This window comes from Glandiceps talaboti, chromosome 9, assembly GCF_964340395.1.
Source record: "Glandiceps talaboti chromosome 9, keGlaTala1.1, whole genome shotgun sequence".
Taxonomy (NCBI): Eukaryota; Metazoa; Hemichordata; class Enteropneusta; family Spengelidae; genus Glandiceps; species Glandiceps talaboti.
In genome coordinates this window covers 19,528,290-19,540,785 of record NC_135557.1, presented here as the reverse complement: position 1 = coordinate 19,540,785, position 12,496 = coordinate 19,528,290, and the positions used below count along the sequence as shown (strand labels likewise).

Genomic DNA, 12,496 nt, shown 5'->3' with positions numbered 1-12,496 from the left:
GGTCGCTTATAATGTCTCCAATCTTCATTTTTAAAAATTCACAAATCACAAATCACATATGTATTAATTCCCGTAACCGCCAGAGATTGAATTCGTGTATGCCTTAATCTGAACGCAGGAGAAGGACTGGGGAAGGGGGTACTGTATAATTGTATATATAAAAATCTGTGTAGCTGGGGAAGGGGGGGGGTTTACTAAAATTCGTGTGTACATTGGGGAGGGGCATGACAGTTTTTAGGAGATCGCCGGGGTGGGAGCTGCGAAAAAAAAATTGACCAACATATTTTCTTTCCCCCCCCCCCCTCCGGCCATAAATTCCACTCGTTCCCTAAAAGTTATACAATCAAGGCTTTTTTAACGAACACTATAGCCGACAGATTCTAGTTATTTTATGCTCAAAAATTAACCACAAGCTATTATAATTCTTTAATAAAGACAGTAATTTCCGTCCATATTAAATTGCCGTTTATCAAGATGAAATATGTTGTTGATGAAATTTGATCAATAATTTGGAAATTGTTCTTCGTGAATTCAATACAATTGTGTAGATAGCTTTTACTATCATCACACAATTTTAATATTCATGACCTGGCAGAAAAAAAGGTACTTCTCAAATGACTAAAGTAATCTTGTCTGGTATATTATCATGTGATGCAAATGTCAAATGACTGATTCAGTCACGTGTACAGGCAGGGAGGCAGAGAAACAGAGCGACAGACAGACAGACAGACAGACAGACAGACACAGTGACATACAGACAGAGGGGGTGTCTGTTCCCCTCTGTACCAAAGGGACACGTATTATTGAGATTGCTCTTTTTCCTAGAGATAACTTGTGTTCTTTCCATACAGGGGAAACATATTCAAGTCAAAACGTTGTCAAATCTAGACTTTAGACAAGCAAAAACAACAACCTAAGAAATACTACACGCCCCTATGTTTAGTACAACCCAACCCGTCAAATTGATTTGCATATTAACTATAAGAAAATCTATGAAGCATTGACTAATACTGCAGACGTTGATATGTCCCTGGGCGGCGTGCTTGACCGCCCGACTTGATCACGTGATTGTCAAGGGTGGTCATTCGAAGTCAATGCACTGGAGGACCAAATATATAGGAGTCACTGATTATAGAAGGTTCCCATTGGCGGGAAGCTATCGACCAAGATGACTTCGTACTCGTGTGTCGTCTTTATTGCGATTTGCTTAATCTCGGTAAGTAATAGTATTTTACGATTCTTCTTGTTTAGACTCAGATGATACTAGTATGTAACCACTGAGATCAACAACACAACTTGGGTTTACGTCACCCCCTGGTTCAACCTAATGAAGTATATCTCAATAAACAACATTCGTACCAGTTTTATGAAACTAGAATGGGGTATAGCAAGAACGTTGTTGCATATCAGATGACTACAATAACCAAGGGTATCACTTTTGATCCGTATGTTTGAAACCCTGTACGATCCAGGGTTTATTTCCGTAAGTAGTTTGTGTACAGTCCCGTGTGTATAGTATGCAAATGAAGTATTACGTAATAATTTCCAGACAGATAAAAAATCTACTGTGTAGTTTGTAAACATCTAAACTTCACAAACCGTATCATGGTACGTTTATTCATCCACCTTATGGATAAAATAGTAATATTTACGCGGTTACCATTTTCTCACTTTATAGTGAAAAATAAGTGCCCCGTGTTTATAGAATGACAATACAGATATATACAGGCACTCGAATCAATGTGTATGATTTTTAAAAAAATATGTATGTAAATAAGACTTATTTATAATACAATACATTTTTTTTTCTACACATTGATTCGAGTACCTGTGGATATCACCATGTAAGTACTAAGTTTACAATCAACTTGGCCCGCTTTGATTGCCAAAGGCCATCAACGTAGATAGTATCACAAGAGCACGGTTCAAGGGCGTTCCTAAATAACGAGAAACACCACACTAGGAATGTACAAGTAGTACAGAGTATATCACATCTGATGAAGTGTTGTGATCTTTTGACCACAGAAGAGGGAAAGGCGTGAAGACTGAGTCACTCAATGTGTGGAGTATACAAGCAAAGACACAATAAAAAACACGAAACGTCAAACAAAACATCGAACGACTCGACAACAATCTTACTAACAGTGTTTACATTTTATTTACATTTTATCGTCTGGCTTACTAGTAACAAACAATGCTAGTAACACAATTTTGAGCCAGACGATAAAATGTAACAGTGTTAGATGTTTGTTGGCAGACGATAAAATATAACAGTTGTTGACAGACGATAAAATGTTGCACTGTGAGATTTTTGATGAGTCACACGACGCTTTGTATCAGGTTTTGTGATTTTAATTGTAATTCTTTTGACTAAGTTTACATCTAATAGTCCCACAGGGACCATAACTCCGAGGTCATCGACCTTTCAATAATATACGTCACCATTCCATCTGCTTATGCAGTTGACTTTAGTAGCGTTCACGAGTAACCTCCTCAAATCGTTCAATCGGGCTTTTAACAAAGAAAACGGTAGCCAAAATATTAAAGTTGTATCTATAACATCTTCTGTTTTGATGTACAGCACAGTGTTCTATGTGCAAGAGACGTAAAACGGCGTCCTGGATCGAGGTCGCAAAGAGGACGTAATCGACCAGTAGGCGGTGAGTAAATGTGTGCAAAGTTGATAGATCTATTGTAAAGTGAGTTTCAATAGTTGACTTACAAACAATGTCTTAGTCTACGTTGTTTCGCATTCAATAAAGTTTGTTTCATTTTTAACATGTCCAAGTATATACATCCATTTATCGTACATATTGCTTTATAGTTGTTATACTGTTTTATCGTCAATCTAAAGTCGTACTAATGCAAATTATACATTTGTCATCAAGTAGTTAAATATCATGTGTACATGTAAATTTAACTGCCAACCCGTAATTAGGTAAGCTTAATGTCTGTACATGATATATATGGCAGTAATTAATATATCAATGTTTTCATATCCCAGTACATGTTATAAACAGTCGTTATTAAAATCACTCAGAAACTGCACTACACGAGTAAAAGTGTCAGGTATCAAACGGCTTTCGGATATTCTTAAAAGTACTTAATGTTTCACTGATATCACAAGTAGAAACAATAGTGTTTACCACATAGCTATTTACTCTCTCTCTCTCTCTCTCTCTCTCTCTCTCTCTCTCTCTCTCTCTCTCTCTCTCTCTCTCTCTCTCTCTCTCTCTCTCTCTCCTAAATTTATCCCTCAGCTCCCCCTACGACGTATATGTACACAATCCATACCGATGAGGCCGTGTCTTGGGAAGATGCTAACAGGATCTGTAAAGATAAATCCGGTGTTCTAGTCTCGGTAGCTGACACGGATATGCAAAATCACCTCGAACAATGGATCCCCACAAAAACAACACATGATAAATTTTATCTTGGAATAGAGAGGTCACAATCCAATCCTGAAGAGTGGAAATATTATAATTCTACTGGTGTTAATTATTATGCCTGGGCAGATGACGAACAAGAGAGAACTAACGACTGTGCTGTGATGAGGTTTGGCATTTAGATTATATACCCCAATATTTTCCTTCGTTTAGCCAAGTAAAATACGAGTGGTCTAAGGGGCCTTGTCACTCCAAGCCGAAGACGTGAAGTGACTGGAACATATATGTCAAGAGTATCGACTGAACGGAGGAAAATGTTGGAGGAATACATAACTATGTATTAAACATAATTTATTAAATAAAGGGAAGAATTATGGTAAATTTGATTTGAACTATGTTTTGAAACATGTTTCGAGCACCCATAGAAGGAATGATGTAGACGTGCCAGCGTTGTCATAACAACACGCAAAACGACCAAATATAAATCCTATCATTTTTTGTACCAACGCGTTTTAATTGGTTTGTGTTTGGTAAGGTTGTATGTATTATGTCTTCATAGAGATGTAATGTGGTAGTAGAGTGTATTTAAATTCTAATTCATTTTTCCTTCTTTCGATTTGTTTCTATAGTAAAGAGCAAGGATACAAATGGATTGACTATACGTGTTCTGGCGGTGCCGGTTATATATGCCAATTTGGTAAGACATTCTAATCCCTAAATTGTATATCAGGATGTGACGTCATTTAATTACATTTCACAGATCTGGATTCTAAGGATAGACGTTGGCGAGAGACTGTCTCGAACGTCTATGATATAAGTTCCATCTTGAATTGTAGCGAAATCCCAACTTCTAAAACCGTCTGTGATACCCATTCTTATATTACAGAATCTTAACATTAGGAAGACATATGAAACCTTTGTTCCTATGAAATCATGTATATTGATCGGAAAATGAATCACCCGTGAATTATATCTCTTGGTGGCTCATTCTTAAGTGAAGCATGCTACAGTCACAAAAAACACCACGTTTGAAAAAAGAACAAACATCTGACTAACAACAAAATCTGACGATTGATTCCAATTATTATCTTAAATCTGTGCTTCCATCCACCGCTAGATTGTAATCGAGACCCGTTCTGGTGTGTCCATGGCTCCGTTAAACATAAAAAAGGCACATGTTCTTGTAAATGCAAAGCACCTTGGTCTGGAGACCATTGTGATGGTAGGTTTCTGTTCAAAATATATTTCCAGACAGACAAAACACATACCTAAGGATAACAGAGAGACAGAGACACATAGAGACAGAGACAGGTATGCGTACAGACAGACAGACAGACAGACAGACAGACAGACAGACAGACAATCAGAGAGGCAGAGCAGACAGCCAGACAGACAGACAGACAGACAGACAATCAGACAGGCAGAGCAGACAGACAGACAGGCAGACAGACAGACAGACAGACAGACAGACAGATAGATAGATAGATAGATAGATAGATAGATAGATAGATAGATAGATAGATAGATAGATAGATAGATAGATAGATAGATAGATAGATAGAGATTTGTACGTGTATATTTGTATTTATAGAGCTTTGTTCAGCGTCAACACCCTATTTTACTTTTGCAGTTCTTCGCAGACCTGTAAGTCCACTCTATGAAATCAATCGGGAGCTTATGACGTTTTCTGACGCCCAAAGTCATTGTCATCAATTACGTGGTCAACTTCCAAGTGTGTCAGACGAGAAAGATTTCAAGACATTCAGAAATTACTTGAAGAAACGAAAGAGTTTGAAGGATAAGTCTTTCTTCATCGATCTACAGTTGGTGAATGATTCATGGGTTGACAGTGATGGTCGAACACCGAGTAAATTACAATGGTCTGTCGGTCAACCTAGATCTGGTAGCTGTGCCATACTAAGGTAATCCCGAATGTGTGTGTGTGTGTGTGTGTGTGTGTGTGTGTGTGTGCGTGTGTGTGTGTGTGTGTTTGTCTGTCTGTGTCTGATCTGATGTGTCTGTGAGAACGGCAAGCACGTGTGTGCGCGTGTGTGTGTGTGTGTGTGTGTGTGTGTGTGTGTGTGTTGGATCGAGTTGTACTAGTTGGGTGTGGAATTAGTGTGCGGAAGTACTGTCTGTCTGTTTGTTTGTTTGTCTGTCTGTCTGTGTTCACGTGTGGAGGGATGTATTGTTAATCTGTGTTTTCGTTTCAAACAACTCTTCTATCACCAGCATACATTTGGAATCGGAATCATTACGTGTTTTACATTCATTGATACTTTGTTACAAGGGACTGAATTGAAGATTGAGAGGTTTCCACGTTATCTTATATACGAAGTCAAACCCCATGCTTCCCTTTATAGTACTGACACGTATAGCGTTAATTTGTTACTGGTATCTATTTGCGTATTATTTACATACATAGTGTAATGTAATAATATAATAATGTTTTGCATTCAGAACTGTTAGAACTTATAAATGGGAAACAATCGACTGCGAGGAACAGGCTAGATTCGCTTGTGAATTCCGTAAGTAACACCAAATTCTATTCTTGTCTTGTCTTGTCTTGCCTTGCCTTGCCTTGTCTTGTCTTGTCATTGACATCAATCAGATACAATATACTACAGTTTATACACAATAGTAGTCCACACTTAGACAAATGTGAAATCGTTGCCGTTGAACGTCAAAAATACACAGTGAGCGTTAAGCCCGGTCATGTGCCAGGCTATCGTGAAATTCGGTCACTGATCTAAACACCGCTATTTCAGTGTCTTTGTACAGTATGTAGGAACACTAGGAGTGGCTAGCATGGTGTTCTACCATCTAAAACGTCTAACAGAAAATATGAAATAATATTTTGATTTCTATATGTAGCATGTAGGAAGGCCAAAGAAGATTGGTGTATCCATGGTGATATAGTTATCAGTAAAGGTAAATGCAAATGTCAATGCTGGCCTGGTTCATTCGGAGACTACTGTGAAGGTACGTACTAACATGACCCATCTTTATTGTAAGTTTGTCCACGGTAAACATATTGAAGTCAGTTTCCACTTCATCACCTATGTGGCTATGTGTGTATCGAACCGTCTTGTTGCCGTAAAACAGGCCGTTGTTTTGCGACGATGCGAACCATACGACAAGTTGGTTACTAAAACCACTAATCACTGTAGTCCTACACACAAAGGTTTTTTCCTATATACCTGTAAAAATTAGCTTTGAATATAGACATTTTCAAAACACTTGATGCTGTGTATGTTTTTAATGGCTATCTTTATGACTATACTTCGCTATACATGTATTTGCCAATTACAATGGTTTTCTCGCATCAATTACAAGGGACTATTTAGACTGGTTACCAATCCCCTACCAGTTTGATACTAGGGACCACTAACGGTAAATTTATCCCTCGCTGTAATTGGTTATAATTTCTTTGCTTTCTGATTGACCTGTACTAGTGTCAGTAAATATTTTTCAAACGGAAAGCACAGATCTGATTGACTTTTGGAAACAGATAGGCCAAAGCACAGTGAAGATGCCAATTGAGTTTGTATATTTAGTGTACACACGCATTTGCAGACAACGTTCAACATTATTTTTTTTAAACAAAGGGTAACCTTTAAACCCGTCCCAATACTCGAAGCTGCAGTGAAGAGGATTATAGGAACCGGAAATCAATATTAAACTTCTCGCTGTGTCGGTGAATCCAGTATATGACCCCAGGAACACTGATAACATTATAACTCTATATGGGTATCAGATATCAAAACTGACTACTTATGGCTTGGTTTCATGTTCAGTACTTCTCCATATTTTTCAATAGAATATGACTACAATAACGTACTCAATAAGACAATACTATTTTACGAGACACAACGATCTGGTAGGCTTCCTGCTGATAATAGGATTCCATGGAGAAGTGATTCGGCACTGGATGACCAAGGAATACGTGGAGAAGACTTGAGTGGTGGTTGGTATGATGGTATGTACACTATATGCCTCACTGTATCTCGGACCACCACTATCAAATAGCAATATTATTTCAAGTTGAACAAAGGTGAACTTCTTTCATCTTAGCTTGCATATATTTATGATTAGGGATCCAGAAATTCAATTAAATCAACCCTACATCGTACAACCTCTCTCTCCGGAATCGTGTTATGAAATTGGCAAATGTGGCTTAGAAGAGGTCTGCTTTACACCGGGGGTCGCGCATTCTGGGAATAGAAAAAGCTAGAAGCTTGTTACTTAATAGTTAACCCTTACGTAAACTATGTTGAGACAATAGTCTAAAGAGATGAAGAGCTCCTAACGTTGCTTGTTTCCCAAAATGCCGTGTTCCATTGCACAGACGGCCTTATTAAATGTAAGCCAGACTTTTCAACTTTTTAACTATATTCTAGAGAGGTTACGAGCTGCAGAATCGGTGAAAATAATTTTTCTTGGCCCCTATGCATAAAGGACCGTGACTTAGATACAATCATCCTCGTCTTTGTTCGTCTTTAGTATAGTATAGAATAGTACAATACAATACAGTACAGTGCAGTACAGTATAGTATAGTATAGTATAGTATAGTATAGTATAGTATAGTATAGTATAGTATAGTATAGTATAGTATAGCATTTTCATTCAGTTACTTGAGTAAATTCGTTACGTGAAGTGTTTCAAAGAGGTGCATTTCTTAACTTTCCAGCTGGCGATTTCATTAAAGTAACGTTTAAGCATACCCAGAATGTATGGAAACTAGCCTGGGGTTTCCTGGAGTTTGGTGATGCCTACATAGAGGCTGGGCAGTTGGATTACTTCTATCGATGTCTTAAATGGGGAGCTGATTATATATTAACTCTTCATACAGCGCCAAATGAGTTTTACGCACACGTGAGTGTTTTATATATGTGTTTGATTTTTCACCTTGGTGTCTGTCTTTGTGAAAAGAAGATAAAAAAATAGCATACCGTATGGTCATTCCCAGGTAACATACAACAGGCAGACAGACAGAGACATACATACATACATACATACATACATACATACATACATACATACATACAGACAGACAGACAGACAGACAGACAGACAGACAGACAGACAGACAGACAGACAGACAGACAGACAGACACAGGGAGACAGACAGACAGGGAGACATGTGGAGAGATACAGAGGCAGAAACAGACAGTGCGAGAGATAAAAAGTAGGCGAGAATCCTACCTGGCCTTTGATTGAACTCATCACCTAAATTGTGTCCTTTATTATGCAAATTTCTCTCAGACTGATTGTCTTCCATGTATGTACGTCAATCATTATTAGATTGCGGATCCCAAAGTTGACCATCGATATTGGGGACGTCCGGAAGAAATGACGATGTATCGTCCTGCCGAACAAATCAATATCACACATCCGGGTACTGAAGTAGCTTGCAACGGTGCTGCAGCCTTGGCATCTTCCTATATGGTATTCCGAGACAAAGGTATGTAACAGTAAGGTCATTGCGTATTGACACATATACAAATGAGAAACTGAAATAGAAGTAGGTTTATAGGAAAGGGACAATAACAAAACTTACTTGTCAGAAAGATGAAAACTTGACGAGGTTGTGATTATCTTATCAGTGAGGGTCTGAAAAGGAATCAGACAGTAATCTGTGTCAACAGATATCATTATCAAATAGTATAACTTCCATTTATATTGATCACATACGATAATCATATCCACTAATTCCTAAGCCTCTCATCGAGGTTTTATTTTGACCTTGAGTAATTTTCACGAGGCACGTCTTTGGTATAAAACATTTTACCCGTTTCAGTATTACGTACAAGGAGTCTATATATAACTAGTTATCTGAATATATTTTTTCGTTCTCGTACCAGATTTTCCGTATGCTGAAGAGTTACTCATGCACGCTAAGCAACTGTACGATTTTGGCAATACGTATAGAGGAGTTTGGTCAGAGAGTATACCATGGCTGGAGTTTAAGTAAGTGTATGCAGTACTTATATTGTTATTTCTGTTTTTCAAATGTTTAGATAGATAGATAGATAGATAGATGGATAGATAGATAGATGGATAGATAGATAGATATATAGATAGATAGACAGACAGACAGACAGACAGACAGACAGACAGACAGACAGACAGACAGATAGATAGATAGATAAACTTGGCTAGTTAAAAGAGAAGACAGCATTTCCAACTCGTAGTCAGATCCAAAAGGACATGTATACAATTACTCGCCATTGAATGTGGAAAGGACACTTTTAACCTTTCGATGTTCAAATGAATGTTGTGTAAAATTGATACTTTTCTACCATTAGGAGTGGTACGTACTATGACGAATTGGCCAACGGTGCCTTATGGTTATATATAGCAACGAAAGAACAGAAATATTTGGATGACGCTATCAGTCATTACAATGAATTTGGTCTCAGAAAGGTTGACCCGTTATTCTCAAGAAATAGGATAAGTCTACCCTTGCAGGTATGTATGTGCACGTGTGTGTGTGTGTGTGTGTGTGTGTGTGTGTGTGTGTGTATGTGTGTGATAGAAAGAGAGAGTGAGTGAATGGGTGTGTGTGTGTGTGTGTGTCTGTCTGTCTGTCTGTCTGTCTGTCTGTCTGTCTGTCTGTATGTATGTATGTATGTATATATGTATGTATGTATGTATGTATGTATGTATGTATGTATGTATGTATGTATGTATGTATGTATGTATGTGTGTATGTATGCATGTATGCATGTAGATGACAACGGAGCAGACAGACAGACAGACAGACAGACAGACAGATCACAGTACTTAACATATAATGTATACAAAAACCGATACTTGCCAACAAATATCTCCAAACCAACTCGTCATTGTGGTTGGGCTGACTGCAGTTTTCGCAACAAACTCAGCAAATATAGTTTTAACACCACAATGTGACTTAGATTGTTTTTTTGTCATAACAGCTGATGATGGCAATAACCACCGGAGAAGCCAAGTATTTGAAGCCGTTTGAGGAAGGCATGGAACGTTGGTTTCCTGGATCAGCTTATTACACACCGAAGGGGTTAGCAGTTGTGTCTGATAACAGACCATTTAAACGTGTCGGTAGGTTATTAGGGATACATCTCTCTAGATACAACCACATCCTTGCACTCTGACACATCCCAAAATAAAAAGGATGGCGCACGTTTAATCATAAACATAAACAAGTTATTACATATTTGACGTATTTTGAGTAGTACATCCCAGGCGTGATGATACTGACGAGACGTTAGCGAATACTTGGGATTCGCTTCCTTCCAATAAATATTTTGACTCTATGAGTAGAAATGTCATTACTAAGCATGAACACAGAGTCGGTGAACATTCATTCTCGCATCTTTCGAGTTGTTTTCTAAAAGCAAGGTTCAAATATACTTATAGCTGCAATACTTTAAATGTCATTTGATGGAAAATATTAGCCATGAATAAGAATAACTGGCATGTCACGTGATCATTAGTTAGGGACCTTAGAATGATGTCCATCTGTGTCATCTTACATGTGTACCCATATCCTGACATACACAGACCAGTTTCACGAAAATCCTGAGAAAAATTGAGACGCGTATATTGTTACAGGTTTATTCACATCACTTGAAAATTGAAGTAATGTAGGAAAGATGTCGTTGATTGTAAGATTTACTGAACATAAACAAAACTATATGTACTAAGACATGCTTTGCAATTATTTCATGCTCTAGTATTCTTGCATTTTATCCTTCCAGTCGACGTTGCTTTCGCTGCCTTGGTAGCAGCTAAACATGACCTTCACACAGAAGAATACTTGAACTGGGCCAGAGGTCAAATCCATTATATTTTAGGGGACACGGGGAGGAGTTTCCTCAGCGGCTTTGGTAAACATCCACCGACACGTGTACATCACAGAGCTGCGTAAGTTTCCATGACTTTATTTTTCTATTCTTACTTTGGTAATTTTAATACAATGCTCCAGTCACAAGGTTAGTTCTGATTTATTCCAGTGTGAAAGACGGTAGTACTGTGACAGGCACTTTTCGGGGATTTGACCTGACTTGGAGTTTGTATCTACGGTGGAGGAAACAAAACGTTACCTGTCTCAACAAACAAACAAATTGTTATTATATTGGACGTATATGTTTCCATATTTCATTATATTTACATATCAATTATTATGTTCTTAGACTTTTATAGATGTTCAGAGAAGGGGTTCTTTGTCAACTTATTCAGTATTTACAAAATTCTTAATTTCTCTATTCATCCTGCACTATTGACCTGCGGTATGTTTAGTTGAATTGAAACTGCGAAATAAATTGAGACACAGTAAACTCCATTTTAAGTTTAGATTCATTTTCTTGTAGTTCTTGCCCTGATCTGCCATTACCATGTGGAAAAGAGGCCCAGATCTCGGCTGATCCCAATCCTCAGCCTTTAATGGGAGCATTGGTTGGCGGTCCAGATCGGAGAGACAACTATTTTGACCACAGAAGAAATTATGAACAGAACGAGGCCGGTATCAACGTTGCTGGTTTTCAAAGTGCTGTGGCTGGTAAGAATGCCGTTACGTCAGTTCTGTAGTGAACCCCTAAACCATGATCGACCCCCCCCCCAAATGGTGACCCCCAAATGTTGAATGATGAACCAAAATGGCGAACGCCCAAATTATTTTATTATAGTTCGAAACAAGATCAGGACAGTCTATCATATGTCAATGTTTGGAACTGAGATTTGAGTAACTTGCTTTTCCAGAAAATTAGTCCCGAGGCACTGAGGTACTTTCTCCTTAAATGTAGGGTCCATTATTATGAAGATGTAACAATTACACAATATTTATTTATTTATTTATTTTTTTATTTATTTATTTATTTATTATTTATTTATTTATTTATTTATTTATTTATTTATTTATTTATTTCATTCTTTTATGATCCAGGATTGGCAGACTTCAGAAATAAGAAGACTTAAGAGGATTTATATTCCCATATATCTTCCCAGTGTGCATCTCGGCCGTTTATATTCCCGCCATGCACTTCGAACATTTATATTACCATTACACTTCCTTTTTACTATATCATATCTCATCGAAAAATATTGAATTAAACTTTTGTAAGCATTA

General features: G+C 37.7%; 1 protein-coding gene across 1 annotated transcript; it reads left to right on the top strand.

Annotated features, from left to right (window-relative positions):
* Nucleotides 1-3,498: 3,498 nt before the first annotated feature.
* Nucleotides 3,499-12,430, top strand: LOC144439923 (uncharacterized). Its single transcript, XM_078129155.1, has 15 exons — nucleotides 3,499-3,555; nucleotides 4,016-4,083; nucleotides 4,504-4,608; nucleotides 5,017-5,308; nucleotides 5,847-5,914; nucleotides 6,261-6,368; nucleotides 7,207-7,365; nucleotides 8,078-8,262; nucleotides 8,692-8,851; nucleotides 9,252-9,357; nucleotides 9,696-9,858; nucleotides 10,329-10,470; nucleotides 11,130-11,295; nucleotides 11,742-11,929; nucleotides 12,314-12,430. Exons 1-15 carry the CDS (start codon nucleotides 3,551-3,553, stop codon nucleotides 12,343-12,345), a joined length of 1,947 nt encoding a protein of 648 aa, XP_077985281.1. The 5' UTR covers nucleotides 3,499-3,550; the 3' UTR covers nucleotides 12,346-12,430.
* The last annotated feature ends 66 nt before the right edge of the window (nucleotides 12,431-12,496 follow it).